This window comes from Dipteris shenzhenensis, chromosome 18, assembly GCF_047967505.1.
Source record: "Dipteris shenzhenensis isolate YYH24624 ecotype China chromosome 18, Dip_SZ_1.0, whole genome shotgun sequence".
Classification (NCBI taxonomy): Eukaryota; Viridiplantae; Streptophyta; class Polypodiopsida; order Gleicheniales; family Dipteridaceae; genus Dipteris; species Dipteris shenzhenensis.
This window is the reverse complement of record NC_141613.1, coordinates 26,539,422-26,563,337: the sequence shown is the minus strand read 5'-3', so window position 1 is coordinate 26,563,337 and position 23,916 is coordinate 26,539,422. Positions and strand designations below refer to the sequence as shown.

At 41.7% G+C, this 23,916-nt stretch overlaps 1 protein-coding gene across 1 annotated transcript; it reads left to right on the top strand.

The window, feature by feature from the left end:
- Positions 1-4,174: 4,174 nt before the first annotated feature.
- On the top strand, positions 4,175-22,609 carry LOC147891020 (ATP-dependent zinc metalloprotease FTSH 8, mitochondrial-like). The gene is made up of 8 exons (XM_087389319.1): positions 4,175-4,415; positions 10,159-10,462; positions 10,914-10,991; positions 11,552-11,688; positions 11,805-12,278; positions 12,381-13,148; positions 21,372-21,599; positions 22,021-22,609. Exons 1-8 carry the CDS (start codon positions 4,365-4,367, stop codon positions 22,501-22,503), a joined length of 2,523 nt encoding a protein of 840 aa, XP_087245445.1. The 5' UTR covers positions 4,175-4,364; the 3' UTR covers positions 22,504-22,609.
- Positions 22,610-23,916: the final 1,307 nt, after the last annotated feature.

Sequence of the window (23,916 nt, the reverse complement as noted above, 5' to 3'; positions counted from 1 at the left end):
TGGAACCTCTTGACATCAAGTGCCCAAGTACTCAAGTCACCAAAAAGCCTACAGGGATATCCTTGACTAAATTAATCACCTAGTCGATTTCCAAGAGCACTTTCATATTAACATCTTTGGTAGTTCAAGCAAATCGAATGCTTGGTGAATTTCCTTTAAATAACTCAATGGCATGGAGTGGCTCCATTTCTATTCAACATACCAAGTAGTACTTGTTCATTGATTTCAAAATCAAACATTTACGTAATTTGAGTCCAATTTTAGGAACTGTTATCAAGTTTTTAGTTCTTCCAACAAATTGAAAGAGTGGTCACTTCCAACTCTCAATCAGCTGCCGTGAGGATATTCAAGTAACTGCTTATAAAGTTCAAAGATTTTTTTTGCCATCATTCCCAAATTGAATGGGTGGTTGATTTGGGGCATTATTCTGTCTAAAATTCTACAAGGACATCCATTCATCAATAATGGATTTGAGAGTCTTGTAGGCCATGTTTTTTATGGCAACAATTATAACATATGGAAATGTCGAATCAAGAGTCCTTGTGGTAAAATCTTGTTTTAGGTATGGTAAACACACCATATGAGAAGCACCAAATAGGGTCATGTTGAGGAGAATTTTAAGGCATTTTACATTCTCATAGCATGTCTAAAGGACACAATCTTTGCATAAGTAATGAACTTGACTTTTGCCAAGGACATGTGGACAAAGCTTGTAGGAATTTATGTGGCGATGCCATTTTTGAGGAACTTGAACTTGAAACCATGTGGCCAACATCAAAATGCGAAAAGGTGAACATGCTATGTGACATCTAATAAATATGTGTATCTGAAGTGTAGCCTTAGAATAAATTTATAGAGATTGGCTCAACAATGGAAGCTTTGGAGTTTTTGGAGATTTTGAGGTGCTACCCCTCATCATATGAGGATGAATGTGGCAATTATTTGTAAAGATGCTTTGCTCACATCTAACGCAAACATGATATAGTTAGTTAAAGAAGAATCAAGAAAAGGTAGACCTAAAGGAAGCATTGTACTAGAAGACTAAGACAAAATTTAAGGGTAAAGCCAAAACCTTTGCAATGCACTTAATTATGCGTCAAATCCTCAAGGCCATAATAACTAACAGAAAGGAACTAAATACAACAAAATCAAGGTAAATCAACAAAATCCAAACCTGATATGAAGGGCACATTGGAAGAGATTATAGGTCAAACCTCTAAGGGGACTAGTAAGAATTATGCAAAAGTAGCAATACGCACATGTTGCAAATCCAACTCGATAAGAGAAAGGGTTGCAAGTCATTGCAATGTAGAAAATCTACTTTCAATAGTGGCGAAAGATTTCAATCGACTTAAAGAAGAGTTGAGGGATGAGGTCATACGAGTAGAAAAGTTATCCTTAACAATGTCATATAACTTTGATATTGTTTAATATGAGGATGCTAATCTTAAAAGAAGAAAGTGCTACACAACTCAAAATTATTTCAAAAAAAATTATGACAATGGTGTATTGATTGTTTTGTAATGATATTGAACAAACATTTGAACATAGAAAAATCATTAGTCTGGGAGTAGGAGGTATTTGTGAATGATTTTCAAAAAATGCTACACTCATTTCATATATATTAAATAGATAAAAAGGTAGGATGAGATTTTCACGAGGCAAAAAGAACAGGATTTTCAAACTAAAAAATAAAAAACATAGAAATCTGTTTCACAATGGAGTGGCTAAATTTAAATAGATAAAAAAGTGGGACTAGATTTCATGAGGAAGAAAACACAAGATTTTGAAACTTGAAAATAAAGCTTGTGTTGGTTAAGATTGAAAGATAGAAATCCATTTCATGATAGAGTGGCTAAATTTTCCTTATTGATGGCATTTGCAAATTGATGAGCCTTGTCCTTAAGGTGGCAAATATAACAAAATCGATGCATTTGATGTAGAAACTAGTTTTTGGGAATCGTATTATACTTGATGCTTTCATTTTTAAAATTTTACTTTTTGTACAAAGAAAGTTGTCACATGAAATGGTTTATAAGAGAAGGACCACCTAGGATCTATAATATCATTGAACTTGGCATATAACTTGAGCTATTGAGACATAAGATCCATGTCATTTGAGGGAATCAAGGAAAGATCTTCCATATTACATTGTTGACATGCTATGCCAAAAGGCAAGAACATTTGTGAATACACTTCAATAAACCTTTAGTCAAATAAACATAGGCAAATCAATCTGATTATTAAAAAAAAAAACTAATACTCTTTACTATCATACTACTAGGGCAAGGTACTTATTTGTTATTCCAAACATTTTTTTCAAAATAACTTCCCTTTCAAGTCTCTAGTAATACTAATTAGATTTATGCTCATAGGGGTTGGTTGAAAGTAGTTAGTGACGTGCTATTAAAATCAAAATTAAGTAAGAAGAGCACCTTCATTGATGGACATTACTATATGTTAACTATTTACTAGAACACTCAATTTCATGGAGATGACATTGACTTGATAACAAATGATAAATGGATCATCTATAGCTAGGGTGAGAGCATGAAACCATTAGTGCCTCACAGTTGACAATCCAAACTATCAAATTGGTTAAGCATTTTAACCATTGTTCAACAATGATGATGCTTACAACAATCTATTGACAAAACTCATTCATGGTAGGCAACTTTAGTTTTTTATGACGACATGTGGCTCATGTAAATGGTGAAATGATGGACATGTGGCTCATGTAAATGGTGAAATGATGCAGAAGACTAATAAGGTAGGGATATTGATAGGGATAGTGATACTATCCAAAAAACTCTTCATAAGATAATGTATCCAAATCCACAAATGTAGCATGTCTTACATGAGTACAAAATTCCAAATCCACAAATGTAGCATGTCTTACATGAATACACAATTCTAAATGATTTCATCCATTTCCATAATTTTCATATTTTCCAAAAAACTCTTCATAAAATAATGTATCCAAGGTCTTTGATGCCATTAGTAAGAAATTCTAAACGATTTACCATTTTCACAATTCGAGTACTTTTAGAAATTGCTACTGTCTCATGTTTATACTTCTCTCTTAGAGTTATGAAACACACGAGGGATGAATCTTAAAGAGCTTTGACAAGATGTAAACCAAAATTGCAACTAAATAAAAGTAGTTGATTTCCATTATATATTAAAAAGAGCTTGTTAGGTTTTTTTGTTCATGCAACTAATGTGAATTTTTATTGTTCCATTTTTTTTTGTTGGAGTTGACCTTGAGTCTTAGAGTTTTTAAATGAGGATTTAAAGTAGCATTCCCTTTGCTCGTAGCTAAGTTAAGCATTTATGTTGCGATTATTTGACACATTTGGCTTTACAAAGTCCTTAAAGTTCATGTTAAGGGGGGTTAAATTTTACAAGCATTCTTAAAGAAGGTAAGACATTAAATATGCTATCCCTTGAATTCTCATCAAAGTGTGCATTTTATCTAGCATATTTGTTAATACCCCTAACCAATACTCCTTGATTTGTAGTGTGAATAGGACTCGTTTATTGGTAGAGTGATAAGGATTTCAGAGTGATAAGTTTAGATACAAGTTAAATTTTACAAGCATTCTTAAAGAAGGTAAGACATTAAATATGCTATCCCTTGAATTCTCATCAAAGTGTGCATTTTATCTAGCATATTTGTTAATACCCCTAACCAATACTCCTTGATTTGTAGTGTGAATAGGACTCGTTTATTGGTAGAGTGATAAGGATTTCAGAGTGATAAGTTTAGATACAAATGGGCACATGATAGTCTAATCGTAGGCAAACAAGGATGTTAGAGGTATACCAAAGATGGAGGACTTGTACTCTTAAGTTGAGAGTGCTAGAGCTAGCACACGAAGTAGATGAGTCAAAAGAGGCTATTAAGAAGATTGTAATAAAAGCTAGAGCCCCTTGTCTTGGGACAAAGGTGGAACTACTGATGAATCTATGGGCGGTAGGAAACGACGTGCCTTGAAGACGAAGGCAAGAAGTGTTTTGGGGAGTTGTGGAGGAAGCAAGCAAGGAAAAATATCAAAAGACTGCCAGCTAGGAAAGAGAGAAGAGAAAGCAAAGAAGCAATCCCTCTTTTTTTTTTTTTTTTGTTGGATAATAGAAAGAATAGACAGATAGAAAAGACCTTTCACTTCTAAACTTTAAAGCACCCTTGTTTTTCTCATCATCATCATCATCATCATCATCATTTCCTTTGTATAACTCCCACTTTGTTTGCCACCGTCGTTGTTTGCAAACGATTTCATTCGAGCTTCCATTGCTCCGTTTTTGCTCCTCGCCTTCGCTTCCCACCTCCCTCCTCTTCACCTGTCCTCGAACCGCGCTTTGTCATGTCAAAACGGCGATCGGCTCTGATTGCGCGCCCCGTTCAGCGTGCCCTTGTATGTGTTCCTTGTCTCACTGCTTGACGCATTTTTTCTCAATACCCCGGATAAATTGAAACAGCCCTCAGAAATCTTAGATTAGCTGCATTCCATACAATCAGGCCTACCTAATGTTTTTTAGGTTTTACATGGAGCCGCCCTTGTATGTGTACCTTATCTCTATACCTGAGGCGTTTGTGCGGATTTTGCATGAAAAAAGGTGTAAATTGAGTAGCTCTCAGAACTTTTAGACTAATTGTATTCCATACAATCAAGCCTACCTAATGTTTTTAGGTTTTACATGGGACAATTTGATGATTGGTTGAAATAAGTACTTTGGATTAGCCGAAGGCGACTTTCTGGAGGTAAAGATGGCTTAATGTAGACGCGCATGGCAAAGATTTTTTTTGGACAAGAAAAAGCGTGCTAGTAACCGATTTTAACTTCGCAAAGTACAGTTTCAGCATGCTGGGCTGGTCGAACTTAGTTTCTTAGAAAGTTGGTGCTTACTTGCTTTCCTACCCCTTTCTCATTTCATCCCTCTCACGCATTGCTGGGTCATAAAGGAGCCGCACTGCTGAGTCTCTCCTAATAGATGTAGTGACTCCGATAATATCATAAGCTCTGCCTGGCGATCCTGTTTTCTTTCGTAGTGTTCTCTTTTGAAGTGCTTCTTTGCTTGTTTTTTGGTTAGTCTTGAATCTGGTTTGTTCTTTCTCATCAAAGTATTTTGCTATATAAGTAAAGAAAAAGAATGTAGGGAAAGGGACTTTTAAATAAAGCGCTTCCTGACTTGTCTACGTAGATTTTCATGGACAACTTTTCTACTTGCGATGGCCTACTGCATCTCCCAGAATGTCGAAGACACTGCCTTTTATTCTGTGTTGTTTAGATACTCTTAACGGTTTTGTTAATAATACATTATGGTGCTCCCTCAAAGGCATTGTTTCAACAAATCCTCTTCATGTTTGTTTTGATTTTATTGGCTGGTAACCCTTGTGTTGTTGAGGATGTATAATGGACATTACATACCTCTTTTCTCCGATGCATTGAAAATGAGCTCGTACCTTCCTTGCAGAATTTTAGTTGCAAGATGTGTATCAGGAAGAATTATTGCTGTGTACTGGACTTGGGGTTTATTTTCTTACAGTCTTTGGTAGAGTTTCATATTGTATAGCAAAAGTTGGAGCTTTGAGGTGTCTGGATTTTCTTCTTATCTCCTTGTCTGTAATTGTGGCCCTCTTGTTCCCTGTCCATGTTTTCTCTGCCTCTTTGCCTCTCTGTTTATGCTTTACTTGCTCTTCCTTCACCTCTGCAAACATACATTAGCTGAGATCTGCACAAATGAAGAAATCAATACCCATGGAGTTTTTGCAAAGCGTTCGCTTTATTTTCTCGTGTGTGTGCATGATGTAGAATTGATACACATCTATTTACAGCTGCTTGTAAGAATTCCTGAACTAAAATTGCTGATGGTAGAGCTCCATGTTACCTGCTGAGAATGAATTCTGGAAGAGTTATTAAGAACAGATGATCTCCTCATGGACTCTTGACGGTTGTGCATGGAATTATTCAAATGCTTGAAGGTTGAAATTCCTGTTGTATAAGTACATTATCTTTGATTTTATGATTCCTTACTTCAAATCCTTGTAGAAGGACTCAGGGCTGAAGTCTGGAATACCCAAATACACATGCATACTTCCTGTTTGCTTATCTTTCTGGGACATGCAAGTGCGCACTAAGGGCCCAACCACACATAGTTGTTTCCTACGTAGAGAGCATAGGACAGGTAATAGATTTGGCATGACAGTAGGGCATTGCAGGTGGCACCTAAGCCTTCCATTACATGTGAGAATCAGTTGGTGGGGCAGCCCCTTATCCTAGTCCACCAAGAACTCACCTAATAAGCACCTTAGAAAAGGAGAGCGTCCTTTTATTATTTGTTAAATCTCATCAATTGAGCACACTCTTTGTTATCAGTTAGTGCCCTAATTGCGAGCCCCCATATGAGGCATTCGGGCTAATGGCTACCTTGGGCTGTGTGGATCTGCCCATTTATGGCAACAGCTCCCATCTCACCCATCAGTCAGTGCCCTAGCTGCGAGCCCCCATATGAGGCATTAGAACTAATGGCTACCTTGGGCTGTGTGGATCTGTCCATTTATGGCAACAGCTCCCATCTGACCCAACCGGATCGGTTCTAACCTGGCCTTATTGGTCTGTACTGGCCCGGTTGGTTGCCCTCAATGTTCTCCCTCTTAATGCTGCTAAGGTCTCCAATCAGGGCATGTATGAGAGGAGTTAGGCTGCACACATAGATGTCCCTTGGCCTCCAGTTTTCCAATACTAGGTTGTGATATCTAGCACTTGGCTGGTACTTTCTGGCAGTGAAGATTTAAGAGATTTGTGAGATACTTTACTTCCATTATTTGACTGTGAGGACTAGCATTAGTTTGCTGTCCTCTTGTCTGACACTTTTATATTGTATAAGCTGTTTTTCAAGTACGCTAAAACTTAAAACGATTTCAGATCCGGGTTGGTTGGTTGGTTTGTTTTTTCTTTTTAAATTTCAAGCTTTATTTGTGAGCTAGTTTTTGGTTGTGTGCTCTTCAGCTCTTTTAAGTGTTGCTTTTAGGCCTCTTTCAAAATGTCAAAACCTATATACATGCAAAGGTAATCCAAGTGTGAAAATCAACAGCTGTTTGGAAATTTCTCCAGACTTTATCAATCTTATCAAATGTATGGAACCCTTGAAACTTTCGGCAGTAAGTATGCTTGGAAGAGAAGATCCAAAAATGTTATATGGGGCAAGGGTCTTTAGAGCTGAGTTTGCCAGTGTCTAGTCAAGACGTTTCCATTCTGTTTGTCTCTACCATTAAAGGGGACCTAAGCAAATGAGATTTAAAAAAACAAAATTTACAGGCTTTATTTTGGGTATAGTAGGGTCATGACATTTCCAAGGCAATTTTCAGAATGAGATCTTCCTAGTCGTAGATATTCAGATTTGAATGTTGTAAAGTACTTATGGTGCCTAAAGGGGCTTACCAGCCACAATAAATAATTTTTGGCCCACTTCAAATCATAAAGCATTGGTTTAGGTCAATATTCGAACTACAAACTTTGGATTTGCCTCTGATGCCTTTATTAGATGCCTAGACTAGAGGTCATTCTCATCTTTTAGGTTGTATTCTTGATTTGCAAGCTTAGCTTCAGCTGATAACTCATTTCAGTTATTCCATACCAAGTTATCTTCAGATTATTCTGGTCTTATAGTAATTGCTTCAGCTCAATTCTGCGTGAATCCCCGCTTCTTAGTTCAGGTTTTATGATATTGTCTATTATTTCTGCTGAATGAAATTGGCACATGACGTAAAGGTGCTCAGTTGTGGCACCCACATATTGCAAGTAATCAGGGATTGTGAAGATCCAGTGACGAGTCCTTCAGTATCAAAATCTCAAGTTGTATCTTGGATTGCAGCAAATCTTAGATCTCAGTACCTCTGGGATTCCACGTGGTTGTCAGGTTTCTTTGTTCTACAAAGTAGAGAGCTTAGTCTGCTATATTAATGTGGTAGGACTATCATGTGGGCACCCTACCAGTCGGCTGTTTGCAGACTATGTTAGCCATAATACTGACGCGTGGGGCTGCCTGCCCTCATGTATATAAAGGGGTCCTTGTGTCCCCATTTCAGTACAGTCCCAGTCTGCAGGTTACCTCCAAGGGGAAGAGCAGATGTACATCCAATCCAAGAGCTCAGCAGCCCACTGAAGCCTACTCATGGGCATGCAGGCTGAGGGGTCTTTGTGGCGTACTCATCAAATGTGGGAACCATCTTTATGGGGAACCTCATGTGCAAGCTCACTTGGTGGAATGGTAAAGAGCTTATCTAATGGAACATCATGTGCAGCATCAAATGATCATCACCTAAAACCGTCAATTGGTTAGCAACGTTTTCCAAAACCCTGTGTAAGCTTATTAAGCATAAGCTTGGCATCCAATGGTGAAAGCATCAAGGGATATTTTATCACGTGCAACCTCAATATGGGTGGTAATACAATCTAGAACCTCATGGGTGGCTCATCAATAACTAATTTATTGAAATATTTTCGTGTGTTTGCGTCGGTGTCTCATTTGTTTTCTTCTATGTGTGTTGGTTTATCTCTGTTTTCTTGTGTTAGCATTCGTGTTTCTTTGTTTTTAATACTTCTAACCTAATTTAACACACATTGTCTGTCTCTGTAGCATGTGGGGACTTGCTATGCGGAAATAGATGAATGCATGGAGAACTCAAGCATGAAAAGACATCAGAGATCTTCCTAACTATTGTAGACTGCTTTATTAATGCCCTAAGTGTACATGAGCTCAGATGTATGGTGCAGTTGCTATGTGACTGAATGACTGATTGCTATACTGTTGAAACAGACTAAACTTTAACCTTGATGCTGTCCAAACCGTGCTGAGATGCTGCGTGGTGATGACCCCTCAATCGCAATCTGTTGGAGCTGCTATATGGCTGCCTCCGGATGTGGATCGGTGCGGCACAATGGGCTGGAGATGAGGGTGGGAGGGCTGGAACTGAATGCCAAACTAAGGCAGCAAAGGCCCCGTTAATAGGCCTGGAAATGGCGGACTGGTTGACTGACCTGCAGGTATGGTCAACCGACTTGTCTGGTCGGGTCAACTGACCCGACCTGTTCAGCATTACCTGCGGACCTTGGGTGACCCAGCTCTCCCTTGACTGGACTGCTGGAATGGCCGCAAAACTGGGTGTAGAAGCTGCATCTGGATGTAGAGAATACCTGACAGTGTAGCCAGGTGTCACTGCCACCTATGCCTGGCACTGGTGCATTTGACAGTCTCTCTCTCTTGCTCTCTCCCTGTGTCATTTCTTTTCTCATTTTCTGCATTGTGGTGTGAAGGGGCTCACAGGCAGGTGCCAGGCACTGCCCTCATTCAACATGTATGGTACCTCAAACAAAGCATATTTAGGTACACTACTACATTTGGGAGAAGATCTAGAGTAACTGGGTCGAGCTGTGCTCTACTAAACCATGCAAGAAATATCTTTACATTGAAATTGGCAAGAACCGGCATATGTATGTGTTACTGGTGATCCACATTAATCCACATACTAAACTTTGACTTGGAGTGTTGGAAATGACACTAACTGAGGTTATGCTTTGGTTTGCTCATTTTTGTAAGTGTCCGTATAAGGAGGCTGAAAGGGCATTAGGCTGCATGTTAGGACAGAATGTGAAGGCATATTGAGGGCCCATTTTCCCCTTAGGGGCTATAAACTGGGGCTCATCCTTGTCACACCACAACATTGAATTCCAGCAAGTGGGTGTCACAAGTGCATTACCTCTTTTAGTTGAAACAATGAGATTTCTTGACTTCCATCATGGTTACAACTGTACTTGTTTTTGGAGTGGATTGCTCATGCAGATGTTTCCCATTAAAGCCCATTTTCTAGGTGAATTTCTCACAGGTAGTAGTAACTAAATTGGAGGGTCTTCATCCATGTGACCTGCACCTACGTTTCGAGCATTTATTGTGTAAGTAGGACATTAAAGCAGAAAGTCCATAAGCTAGGCATGGTGAAGTTTGTGGTGTGGATAAGGCAGACTCTCTTGAAGTGAATTTTTTGCTTGTGCCTTTGTTGTTTATATGATGCCAAGGATTCTGAGTGTTAAAGTGGAACTGCTGTATAATAGCACTCTTTTAGTACTTCTCATTCTTCCTCCATGATGTGGTTTGTAGGAGAGTGTTTTATTCCCAAAGGTTCAATCAGGCTTGTGCTCACATCAACAAAGCCCAGGAAATCAGCAAAGTGTCATACTCACATTGCCTTTACTTCAAAGATTGATTGCATCAAGGCTATACAGAACGCTTCAGCCACCATCTGGGAGATGGCAACATGGTGAACATCGTACACTTTCTAAGGGTTCATTTGGCAGTAGGAAACCCCAAAGCAGCATTGCCAACGTCCATCATGTGCAAAGGTTGCCATTTGACATTCCCGGATTGCAAAGATGTTATTCAAGCGAGGCTCCAAAGAAAAGTGGTGAGTCCTTGAGTAGTAATGTGTTTTGTTGGGTTAGGCTTTTCACTTGTGGCTTCGAAGATCTGGTTGTGAACAGGGTGACAAAGTAGGATAATTTATTAAGAGCTTAGTGCTGTTATCAAGGACTATTGTAAAGAAACCTCATTGTGGAGAAAGTGACAATGTGTCTCAATGCAATATAGACATTTTTGGGTGTAAGGAAATTTGGAGCCACTGCTTTTGACTTTGTTGGACAAGGAAACTGGAGCCTTTTGGTATGACACAGTCAGATGATGAAACTTTTGAAGCTTCATTCACAAGTCACACCTCGGTTTTGAAATGAAAAGTTGATACAACAATCTCTATGTATGCCTTATGTAAGGTTGTAGAAGCACAGTCTGACGAGAATTTTCTATGTAGGGCAAGAATAGGATTCTGTTGGAGAGATTTTCATTGCTGTGCTTTTCCCCAGGATATGAGAACTTCTACCCCAAAAGGAGGAAAGAACTACCTAAAGGACGTGATAGCCAGAAAGAAGAGTCTAAAAGCGGTATGTGAATGAGTTAACTTTGCCTTTCTTAACTATATGTGAACTATTGTTTCCCTTTATTTTTAGATGCTTCAAATGTTTGATACTATTAAAAAAGAGATACTATGCGTCACACCCTGGCATCTCTTGATCTAAGCATGATGTTTTGGAATTGAGTCCATTTGTGCAAAGTTGTGTCCCTTTGATCTAAGCATTACGTTTTGGAATTGAGTCCATTTGTGCTGATGGCTTAAGTGAGGATGCCTTTATGTTGCCTATGCTGTGGATGTTGAGATTGCTTGTCTTAAGCTTTGTTAGTGGACTCTCATGAAGTGAATGCTTTCTGTTGGTGGTGGATTTTATCTTGACGTGCTGCATGTATTTCTTTGAAATGAAGACTTTCAGAGTCCTGTCTGTATTTTTGAACCCAAGGTAAGCAAAGACATGTATGTAATTCATATGTGTGTGTCTATGTGTGCGTGCATGTATGTGTAAAGAATAGCAAGCGTGCAGTTTTTTGCAATGTGAATCTGTCCAGCTCACCAACAAACACGATTATGGCTCTTTTTTCTCTCTTACAGAAGATGCAAAGTCAGAGGATCAAAAAGGTTTCACAGATTCAGCTACAAAGGATCAACTAAGGTCTTTGATTACAACAGCTGTTGGCACCATTGTTGTGCTTGCCGCGCTTTCATTCGGTCGAGATGATGCTCAAGAGGTTGGTTTGAATGTGTACAAATGCTTTGTTCTGGTACAATGGAAGAGTCTATCTTGGAAGAGGACAATTTTATGGCTGCTTGACCTTAGGTCATTTCTTTTGGTTTGTATTTACAGATCAGCTTTCAAGAATTCAAGAATAAGCTTCTTGAGCCTGGATTGGTTGACCGGATTGAAGTTGTAAATAAAAGTGTTGCAAGGGTTTATGTTAAGAATCCACCTGCACAAGGAGGAACAAGTGATGGACAACAGGACAGCAATCGCAGCTCAAGTGGTAGTCAGTACAAGTACTATTTTTACATCGGAAGCGTAGAATCTTTTGAACGGAAGCTTGAAGAAGCCCAGGAATCTTTGGGGATTGATCCACACGACTATGTGCCTGTAATATATGTAAATGAATTGAGCTGGCAACAGGAGTTAATGAGATTAGCTCCAACAGTTCTAATCATTGCAGGGTTTATATACCTGTCTCGTCGAATGCAGAGTGGTTTTGGCATAGGTGGGAATGGAAGTGGTTTAGGTGGTGCACGTGGATTATTCAGTGTTGGAAAGGCTCGTGTGACTAAAGTTAGTAAAAATGCCAAAGATAAGGTTTGATCCTATTCTCATGCTTGATGGTAATCAAATAGTAATCTTAATTGTACATTCTGAGTGAAATTTACACCTGTGACTGGGAGACTTTCTGTCTATCAGGTCATGTTCAAAGATGTTGCTGGATGTGATGAGGCCAAACTGGAAATCATGGAGTTTGTAGACTTTTTGAAGAACCCCAAGAAGTATCAAGAACTTGGTGCAAAAATACCAAAAGGAGCTCTCTTGGTTGGCCCTCCAGGCACTGGGAAGACTCTCCTGGCTAAGGCGACAGCAGGAGAAGCTGGTGTACCATTTTTGTCTATCAGTGGCTCTGACTTCATGGAGATGTTTGTGGGTGTAGGTCCTTCGAGAGTTAGGGATCTATTTGCTCAGGCAAGGCAGGCTGCCCCTAGTATTATTTTTATTGATGAAATTGATGCTATAGGGCGAGCCAGGGGACGTGGGGGGTTTGCTGGAGCAAATGATGAAAGAGAGAGCACATTGAACCAACTTTTAGTTGAGATGGATGGGTTTGGGACTACTTTAGGGGTGGTGGTACTTGCTGGAACCAACAGGCCAGACATATTGGACAAAGCATTACTCAGGCCTGGACGATTTGATAGGCAAATATCAATTGATAGACCGGACATAAATGGAAGAGAACAAATTTTCCGAATCTATTTGCAGAAGCTAAAACTTGATAAGGTGGCTTCTTATTATTCTGAACGACTGGCAGCCCTTACACCAGGCTTTGCTGGTGCTGATATTGCAAATGTTTGCAATGAAGCAGCTTTGATTGCAGCAAGAAATGAACAAACAAAAATATGCATGGAGCAGTTTGAGGCAGCTATTGACAGGATCATTGGTGGCCTCGAAAAAAAGCATAAGGTTCTCTCTCTCTCTCTCTCTCTCTCTCTCTCTCTCTCTCTCTCTCCCCCTGTGCGCGAGCGTGCGCGTGTGTCCTGCATGTACATCCTATTGGTTTGCAGTGTTAAGAGGTTATAAGAGTATATCGTAATGTATGTCTTTGCAGACTATTCTGAGACCATTATTGCAGACTATTGCTGTCCAATTCAACCTTTAGTTTCAATCTGTGTGTTCTTTGTGGTTTGTGTGCTGTTTGCGTACTCAAGATTTGTCATAGATTTTGGAGATGGTGCAAATTACATATTCTAAGATAGCAGAGGATCAGGTAGTGAAAATTGTTTAAACTTTTGGGTCTTGGGGATTCAAAGAGTTCAAAGGTAAAATGTGTTTTCCTATTTGAAGATTCTTTGAATTGCTCAAAGGCATGTGATCTCTATCTTATGGGCAAATGATCTCTATCTTTGAATTGCTCAAAGGGCATGTGATCTCTAATCTTACGGGCAAATGAAGACAAGGAAGCATATTGACTGAGAGGGATATCTAATTATCATCTTATGAGAGATGTGTACCAATTCCAATGGGACCTTGGCAAGGTCTTTTTTAGAATTGCATTTCAATGCTAATTGCCATGTAGGCTTTAATCAAACTCGTCCATCTTATGCTTAGTAAAAGCACTAGCTGAAAGGTCAGGAATATAAAGGACTTGGGAGAATTGCTCAGTAAAAGCACTAGCTGAAAGGTCAGGAATATAAAGGACTTGGGAGAATACGTTTTCTTCATCTTGGTTGGTAGAGAGTAAGTTGTTAGCAATCCCTTTGACAAGACATTTCCTACTGCCTCTGCCCTTCATTGAAGAATCCAAATGTGTTGTCTTGCAATATTCCATTGATGCTGATGGGCGCATCATTACGGGAGGAACACTGATTTAGATGTGGTAACTTGTATTGTTGAACATTCCTTCTTGTTTGGCATGTGCTTGGAAGCGCCACTGTGATCGTTTTTGATGTAGTCTCCTCCTATCCTTTACAATTCTTGACAAAAGGTCTTGGCTTGTCACTGTAGGGATGCTTTTCGTTCTCGTTGTTATCCCCCTTTGCTTGAGACTTGTCACCCTTGAGGTATCTTTGTCATTTTTGCACTTGCTCTTCGCTTTCCCTTTTCTTGAAGCAGGAAAGGCCTTCTCATTCTCTTTGGTGAACCCATTTGCCCTCACTTTCTTTTGCAGCAGCATGGCACCCATGTTTTCAAAAGTGGGTGGCCTCGAATCAAGCAACATTATGCTTGTCACAAGTCCTTTGAAGGTTTTTGGACACATATTAGTAGGAGCTTGGTTAGTGCATTGGTCTCGACCTTCTAGCCAATTGTAGCCAACTAATCCCCTTCCATCTTGACCTTACATGATGCGGTCATGCACTAAGTCACCTTCCTCCATCCTCGTTGTATATAGTTGATATTGGAAATTTGTGCATGTGTGGAGTTGCTTGTCTCGTAAGTTTTCATACTGCAGAGGCGATCTTAACAAATTAGACATGAGGAATCAACGAGTTCACGAATGTCCGGATGATAAGTGAAAGGGCCTTGGCCTCCTCGTCTTCCCACTCTTTATCTTTTCAAGATCTTTAAGTGACACACTTCATTTATTAATACCATGGCTTCTCGTCTATTCTAGTGGTGACAATCTAGATCCCTGTGCTAGCATATGGTTTCTGTGTTTTAACCTTCCAAGGTTAGTTGGTACCATCAGCCTTCCCCTTCACAAAAGGTTGGAAAAGGAAAATGTGAGGCCATGTTAAGATGCAAGAAAGCCAACTGAGTAGAGGGTTTTCAAGAGTGTTTGTTGTGGGTCTTCAGGAGGGCACACACAAGTGGTTCAGAGTGTCCAGATCTTGTTGGAGATTGTAAGAGTAACCTTTGGCTCTGATACCAAGTCATAGAATACTAGCACCCCTCTTACCTAATAGTATCTTACAGGACAAGGTTGACGAATGACTGAACTTGCCAATCTCACTACAAATGACAGTGTTTCTCTAGAGACAGCTGGAGGGATTTCTTCTAGTGGGGATCTATGTGGGACAGCCATAGAGATTGCACTGTGCCAGGTTCAGTGGACCTTTAGTGCGGATGGTGCCGGCACATGCTCAGGTTAGATCTTTCTCGTGAGGCATAGTGCCTTGCAAGATCCAAGGGGTTCACTGTTGATGAGGGGACACTTGGATGGTCATTTGTAGATGGCCTTGACAGTTGCAGAGTTGACAAGGTGTGTGTTGTGGATGATCATGTCAATGGTCCCTGGATGTTAGAAATAGAGGTGGTGGTTGCTTGCTACAGCCAACGCTCGTGCAGTGGAAGATAAACAATGAGATAGTGCCCAGGAATCACAGTGTTAGAATCAAATCCAACCTTTTTGTTGTGTGTGCTATTAGAAAGAGAGAGATGTGCAGACAATAAATGAACTCTGCTATGTACATCAAAAAATATATATTTGTCCAAAGATGGGCCAAATCATGTCCAAAAATGGGCACAATGTGCCACCATCATCAGCTGCATGCTGCCTAGATGTGGACCCCTGTGGCTCCCAAAGTCTGTTTTCCTACCTCCTCGTGGCACCTTCAAAACACTTCAGCTTGTGTTTCTCTCCTAGAGCGTCTGTGGGCTTCATAGTGTCTTCCCACAAACACCCCTTCCTGCTGTCCAGTGTACAGCCCAATGTAAGGCAGTATTTGCTCCTTTGATCCTTGACCTCCCTGCTGCTGCGAAGGCAGTCAACGGTGAGGCACAAGCCTCCTGTGAATCCTGTCCTCCTTGGCTGCTTGTAGGCAGCCCAATGTGAGGAAATTTTGCAAGTCTTCTGGACCTCCTGCTGCTGTGATGGCAGCCCAAACTGACAATACCAAATCTCTTGCGATGTGGAACAGTGCTCCCCTTGGAGGGGCCTCCAAAACTGACCCGATCAGCCTGCACACTGGCCCAAACTTTTGTGCTGCATTTCACTGTCTCATTGTGGGGCCCCTGACTGCCCTCTGGCAGTCCTGGTACTTGTGCATGGATGCTGCTCTCTTTTGACCTGCCCTGATCAGCTCCAAAGTGTACCTAATTACTGAGCCTGTTGCTGCTGTCTGCTGCACAGGTATTTACTCTGTTGCTGCGTGTGGACCAGCTCCAAACCATCCCTGGAACAGTTGGCTCCAGATCTATGCTGCTCCAGTCAGCTCCAGTCGCAGCCATCTGATGGTCTTTCGTACATCCTTGCCACCCACATGACAGGTAAGCATGCTGCTCATGTGGCAGCCCTGCATTCTTTCTCAGTTTTGCCCTTATGGCATCTCCGAGTCCCTTGGTGCACCTTTCCCATGCTCTCCTTGTTTGGGGGCTCAGAGGTGGGGAGGTGACCTACGAAACTTCAACATCTCCTCTCACCGACACACTGTGGATCAATCCCCACATGTTGATGTAGAATCTCCATTGGTTCCCATGGAGAGAGAAGCCCTCTAGAACAAGTCGAAGTTGTCCTCGTTCTTAGGTCTTTCAACCCGCAGCTCCTGCTCCTCCAGGTCCGGTCCCGTGCAAGCGAACCCGTGCAGTACCACAAGTCCATGACACCACCATCGTTAGTCATGAACCCGCCAGTGCTCGAGCAATCCTGGTACAACCATCATCTGGCTGTCTTGCTCATAATCTAAGAACAGCTTAGAGTCTTCCAAGCATGGCGCTCCTGAGATATGTTTCAACCCGTCTTCCTCTGGCAGTATCCGCAGCCAAGTAACCCACTTGAGCAATGAGATCCCAATAGCTGATCCACAGAGATCTCCCAGCCTAAGTGTATCTCTAGAAAACCCGGACCATGAGCTCCAGATGTGCTCTCAAGTAGGTAATCTTCTGATGACAGCATACTTCTTCCACCTAGATGTCCCTTCTCCACCTCTAAGGTTTGAACAAGTTCATCAAGTCCACCCTTGAGCCACCCACAATTGAGCTTTGAAGAAGCACCAAGTCTTCCTTCTTTGCCTTCCAGGAAGGCTTTCACCCTCCAATATCTCATTACCTAGAAACATACAGCAAAGTTTCTGCCCAAAGCATGCTACTAAGGTGCATGAATACACAATGAAATATACATACTAGAAGATCCACTTATCGTTTGCTTCCTCTAAAAACAAACCATTTATCTCATTGAGGCACTCACAACTTTTTTTTGTAATCCTTTAGTGCTCTCTCTAGTGTCCCAGCTTCCATCCGACTCTTAAGATCATTTCAAAGAGACTTCCCTGATGCCAATGATATTAGTTTTGCACTCAGAGCAATCTGAGCACTCTTTGCTGTCCTTCATCTCCACAAAGGTTGTTGATTCCTCTTGAACCCATCTTTCAATTTCAAACATACACACCGATACACCAAAGTCTGCAAATCTTACCTCAGTAACACTTGGAGTTGTTATCAAGAAAAACGCCTAAGTGATTACCACATTTGTAATTTTGTTGCTGGTTTTGACTTTTTGGACTTTAGAACAAAAAAATAAAATAAAATCTAAATTTGTATGATTGGATATATTCTAGTATTATAAAGGTATATCTTTTGATTCTTGATTGGACTCCTTTTCTTTTGGTCAGTCTTCTTCTTTCTGCAGTCCTTTGCAGAATGCCTCGGTTGGTTGCTGTAGAAAGCATTTCATCTTCTTCTTGCTCCCACTAGAAGAAGCATCATCACCAGTCTTTTCATTCCCCCTTGTTTTGTGCTTCTTGTTGCTAGGAATGGCCTTTTATGTGCCTTTGCTCTTGTCTTGAACATTAAAGGCCTTGTCATCAGATCCGTCGTATTTCTTTTCCCGGGCTTCCTCCTGCAGAAGCAGAGGCACTACCTACTTGAAAGTCACCTGTGCCGACTGTCATCCTGCAATCATGGTCGTGGCAAACCCTTTGTAGCTCTTGGGAAGCATGCCAAGCAAGAGCCTTGCCCACTTGTGAGCCCCCAGCATGGGGGAGGTGCACCAAGAGGGACTCAGAGATACCATGGGCAAAACCGAGAAAAAATGCAGGGGTGCCACATGGGCAGCATGCTAGCTGCCATGTGGGCAGCAAGGATTGCACAAAAGACCATCAGTCTGGAGCAAAAGAAACCCTGCAAGGACAGCCGGATAGAGCTGTCAGGGTCAGTTTGGAGAGCAACAGGCATTTCTGTAGGTCTGTGCAGCATCCAGGACCAGACTAGAGTCGTTTGGAGCAGAACCATAGCTTGGGAATCGGGATCATGCAGGAGATAGGCACAATGATCTGGACTGAGACGTGGCAGCAAGGTGACTGTTCAGGGATGGTTTGGAGCTGGTCTGCAAGCAGCAGACAGAGGAAATACCTGCGCAGCAGACACCAGGAAAGGCACAGCAATTAGTACACTATGGACCTGACAGTCAGGTCAGGGCAGGTCAAAAGACTGCAGCAGACATGTACAAGTACCAGGACTGCTACGTGGCACGCCCACAATGGGCCAGTGAAATGCAGCACAAACAGGTCAGGCCAGTCTGCAGCTGGTCTGGTCGTTTTCTGGAGGAACCTAGCCTATAAAAGGGCCCTTGGCATTCACCATTCCACATTGCAAGAGGATTTGATGCCTCACTTTGGGCTTCCATCACAGCAGCAGGGAGGCCCAAAAGACTTGCAGAAGTTCCTCACATTGGGCTGCCTACACAGTAGCAAGGAGGACAGGATTCACAAGATACTTGTGCCTCACCATTGGGCTGCCTTCTCAGCAGCAAGGAGGTCAAGGATCAAAGGCACAAACACTGCCTTACATTGGGCTGTTCACTTGAGGAGCAGCAGGAAGGTGTGTTTGCAGGGTTACCATTACGGACCCCACAGAAGCTCTGGGAGAGCAATGGAGGCTGGAGAACAGATTTTGGGAGCCACAGGGTTCCACATCTAAGCAGCACCCTGCTGATAGATGGTGGCACATTGTGCCCATATTTTGTATATAATTTGGTCCCATCTTTTGAAAAAAAATACTTTTTTGCTGTTTCTACATCTATCTCTTCAGCACGGTTCACTGTTTCTCCATCTATCTCTTCAGCACAGTTCACTCACTGTCTGCATATCTCTCTACACTAACACACCACGGAAAGAAGTTGGATGTGGTTTTAACACTGAGATTCCTGAGTGCTATCTTGTTGTTTATCTTCCGCTCTGCGGGGAGCGTTGGATGTAGCAAGCAACCTCCACGTTTATACCTCTATTTCTAACATGGTATCAGAGCCCTGAGGAAGATTCAGAAGTGTTGAGAGCTCAAAGAAATTGACTTCTAGGTTTGAAGGACAAGTACCCTTACGAGGAGGGAGATCCAGATTCAGGCCGGTGTACATATTCCTAATCCCTCCACAAGCCTCGTCATGGCTGCTACTAGACTGATTGGGAATCAGGTAAGCTCGACAGAAGCAACTACCCATTGTGGAAGATGAACATCCGGAGCTCCTTGGTGGTTCGGATGATTTGGGAAATCATAACAGGATTGAAGCTAAAGCCACACCCTACCACGAATGCGGCTGGAGTGGTGACACCGGTAGATCCCATTGCAGTGAGGGATTGGGTACTGCGTGATGCAGAAGCCCTTGCCATTGTCATTGGCATGACTGCAGATCCAGTCCTCCCACATATTCAGCTTGCAGACATTGCCTTTGGTGCGTGAACAATTATGCCAAGATTCTCAACCTCAAGACACAGTTGTATAGCATGCACATGGATGAGGGGTGAGTCAGTTCACGAGCACATCGCCAAGATGAAGGTGGTGAGGGAACAACTCTCCGAGGTTGGTCAAACGACAGATTCGGCAAGGATTGGAATTGATCGACCAAACTCCAAAACTGGATTGTACGAAGAAGTTGGCATCTTCATCATCAGTAGTAGTTGGTGCTCCATGGGAAGAACCTGTGTTTCACCTTTACAGAGCTGGAGTGATTGGGGTCACCTCCCCACTCGTAAGCCCCCATATGAGGAGTATATGGGGGAGATTGACATGCAGCAGAGGAAGAGATGAAGAGGACTGGATTGGGGCTGCCTTGTGGGCAGCAATCTGGCACACAGGGGCAAGCACATAGATTTCCATGTTAGTTTAGATAGTGGGCAGCCTCATGGGCCACGGTGGCCAGCATCAAGGTCTGGCACTAAACCTTGATTAGCCCCCACCAGGGCCAGTATAAGGGATTTTAGAGGCCTGAAGAGCAGGCCTATCCCAGGTCAGCCACATGGTGGATGTGTACTGGAGGAGGAGCAGATTCGCTCATCCTTGTAGCTACTGAAGCCTACAGGAAGGCACGTGGCAGAAAGAGGGAGATGCTAACAGCTAGCAACATGAGACTGAGTTTCTAGGCTATGTTTTTTGCAGTAGACTGCTTTGGGGTGACTATTTGTTGTATGAGTTCTCAGTTGATGAGTGGAGAATGCCTTCTGTACAGACAGGGGGGGTTTTCTCATTGCTGAGGCTTTCCGCACATGTACAAAGGCTTTGATAAGTTCAAGTTGCTGACTAGTGAAGGTGATCAGGAGGCTTCTCGAGGTGGCCCAGTTGATGATGCTTAAAGGACCAGGTGGTGATCCTGTTGAAACCTTTCAGGTGGAGACTTTGGATCGGAGGAGAATCAGTCGGATTCTTTGTGATTCAAGATCTGTTTTCTACATGTTTCCATGTTGAATGCATACTCATTGCTATCCCAAGACTACCAGTTTCAAGATGTCCTCCCATTGTGTTTGTTCTAGTTCTCAGTAACACTTCATGAGTTTTCCTGGACAATTTTGTGACACACATTGGCTCTGATTTCTTGAGTAAGCTATGTTACTCCTGCATGCTCAGGATGCAAGGAACGTCATACACAGTTTCCAGGGTATTCTCCCCAGGATCCTCAGGACAGCACGAGGGTTAGTGATTTCTGTCTAAACGAATATATTTACATTCAAGTGTACTTAAGTTCCTTTTGTCATTGTTTCTTGGACTCTCCCCTCTGCTCTTCTTCTCTGTTTTCCCCTCCTTTTCGCTTATATTTGAACATTGAACAGATATGGAGGGAATTGTGGCAGTATCTGCTGGTTTGCCAGTATACTTGGCTTGAAGGAGCCTGAGCGTTATGGTTCATAGGCACTGCTTATGAGATATGTGGTGTGATTAATTAATTGATTGACATTCATGGTTTCCTTGAAGGTTTTGGCTTTTTTCTAGCACTTTGCAGCATATCTAATCCACTGGTTCTTTTTTTGTCTCTTTTTAACCCAGGTCATAAGCAGAGAGGAAAGAAAAACAGTTGCATACCATGAAGCAGGCCATGCAGTGACAGGCTGGTTTTTAGAACATGCGGAACCTCTGCTTAAAGTAACCATAGTTCCACGCGGGACTGCAGCTCTAGGTTTTGCCCAATATGTGCCAAATGAAAATCTTTTAATGACCAAGGAACAATTGCTGGACATCACCTGCATGACCCTTGGGGGACGAGCTTCTGAACAGGTGATTTACTTGTAGAACCAGAGTTATTGATGTATGGTTTTGAGTTCTGGTATCAATAGATGGGCTCTCAATTGACTGCAAGAAATGTATAACATGTATTGGACTTGTCTCTAACTTCTGCCAAGATTTGATATCAAAGATGTAGCTGATTTAATTTGTTTGTGTTTGTGATGCCAAGTTTGTCTGGGCTTTGATACATGATGTCCAATTCATGCTTACAACTCTTGCATGCCATTAAGACTCCACAGGCCAGACGACTAGGAAATTTTGCACATGTATCCCTTGTATTGGGGACTCCACTGAGGGATGCTTCATGCACCCATAAGTGGCACTATATATATATGCTTTGTTCTATTGAATTATTCATTCTACTTAATTTTTATATTTGAAGGAATAACATTGATATTTGAAATGTCTACAGGTCTTGTTGGGAAAGATTTCAACAGGTGCTCAGAATGATCTTGAGAAAGTGACAAAAATGACTTACCAACAAGTTGCAGTGTTCGGTTTCAGTGAGAAGGTTGGTCTTCTTTCTTTCCCTCAGAAAGAGGATTCTTTTGAAATGACAAAGCCTTACAGCAATGGAACAGCAGAGATAATTGACACAGAGGTACGAGAATGGGTTGACAAAGCTTATAATCGCACTTTAGAACTTGTCAAGAAGCATCGAGCTGGTGTTGAAAAGATTGCTCAAATGCTCTTGGAAAAGGAAGTTCTCCATCAAGATGACTTGACAAACATTCTTGGTGAGAGACCATTTAAGACCAGTGAGTTGAGCAACTATGACAAGTTCAAGCTGGGCTTCCAGCAGGAAGGGAAAGAAGTTGAGACTCCATTTGCAGATAGCAAGCAAGAGGATGGATCTGAGTCAACACCCTTGGAAGGAACCCCGGCAATCTCTTGATTATTATGAACATTTTTTTGGGCGTTGGAAATTTCTAATTGTAATATAGTGTCTCCTGTAAATTGCTGTTCATGCCAAGGATATGATTGAATCTTTTTTCGGTTCATTGTTGCCTTTATTTTGGGCTACCTATAATCTGGTGCATTGTGCCTCTTGCAATAGCGAACACAGCAGATGTCATACGGCAGAGGATATGTCAACACTCTTCATCTGCAGAGGTATTTGTGGAATGTGAGTGGCTGCATTGTCAAGTCTTTCCAAAGCTTCCTCCCATGCACCTGTGCATTCTCAATTAAGGTAACAATGATAATTATACTTCCGGTGTGATCGTAGTGTATGCTGTGTAATTTTGTACATTAGGACAGCAGCATGGACCACATCACTCTTGCATCTAGGTTGACACGCTTCAGTAGATACTCATCAAGCTTTGCATCAAGAATGAACAATGTCCTATAAAAGAATCATCTAAATAGTTTAGGGTTCAGTGCCTAGAGTTAAGTCAAATGATGAGCCTGCCAAATAAGGCATTTTTTTTCACTGTTGGATTCCCATTGTTGCCCTCTTCCTAGAGGGAAGTTGCTGTCTGCCATCCCACCCTTGCTTGAATATCCCAAGTCCCACCCGATCTGGCTCAAAGAGAGTTTTAAATCAGCCTCCTCAAGTTGCCAACATGTCCCTAGTAAACACACCAATACCACATACCAACCTATGCCTAGCAACAAATTATTCACTACCGAAGTTCAAGATATGAGATCATGTCCTCTAGATACATGAAACCATCAAGATGGGTAGATCTACAAAGCCAAGATCTTGCGCTATCAAGTAATAATCCAAGGCATGTGGACCAAGGGCCATCATTCGTAGATTTGATGAGAGGGGGAATGCATCACTGGTGTCCCCTAATGAGAACCTAGCTAGCACTCCTTACATAGAGCTTAAGCACTTGGAGTATATATTTTCAAGAATCCATTAGAGGGAAAATCTGTAAAAGCCCCAAATTTCATTCCAATTTTGTAAAATGCGATTGCAATGTGTTGCAAACCTTCAAATGTGTCACAAGAGCCCCGAAATTGGGCTGAACTAGTCAATGTCACTACTGAAGCTCAAAAGCCTCAAAGTACACCTTGAAATCTGCAAAATGGATGCTTAAGTATGTGTGGGTGTGTGGATTTGTATGTGTGAGCATATTTTTATACTATGGTCTACACACATTGTTGGGCGTTAATGACATCAATGGGGATGTCATAGTAGCTAGTCCTTGTTATGCGTGATGAAGTTTATGGTCTTCAATCTTATGAGTGACTATCGTGAGATTGAAATTGCACTATGTTGTGTTTTTAGAGGATGAGTTTGGGAATGTTCTTGGATTCATCTAGGTATATGCTTCTTCCGCATTAGCGGACATGCAAATTT

Coding starts and splice junctions, on each gene's coding strand:
- LOC147891020 (XM_087389319.1), top strand. CDS start 4,365: ATGTCAAAACGGCGATCGGCTCTGATTGCGCGCCCCGTTCAGCGTGCC. Junction 10,463..10,913: donor CGAGGCTCCAAAGAAAAGTG/GTGAGTCCTTGA, acceptor GCTTTTCCCCAG/GATATGAGAACTTCTACCCC. Junction 12,279..12,380: donor GTAAAAATGCCAAAGATAAG/GTTTGATCCTAT, acceptor TCTGTCTATCAG/GTCATGTTCAAAGATGTTGC.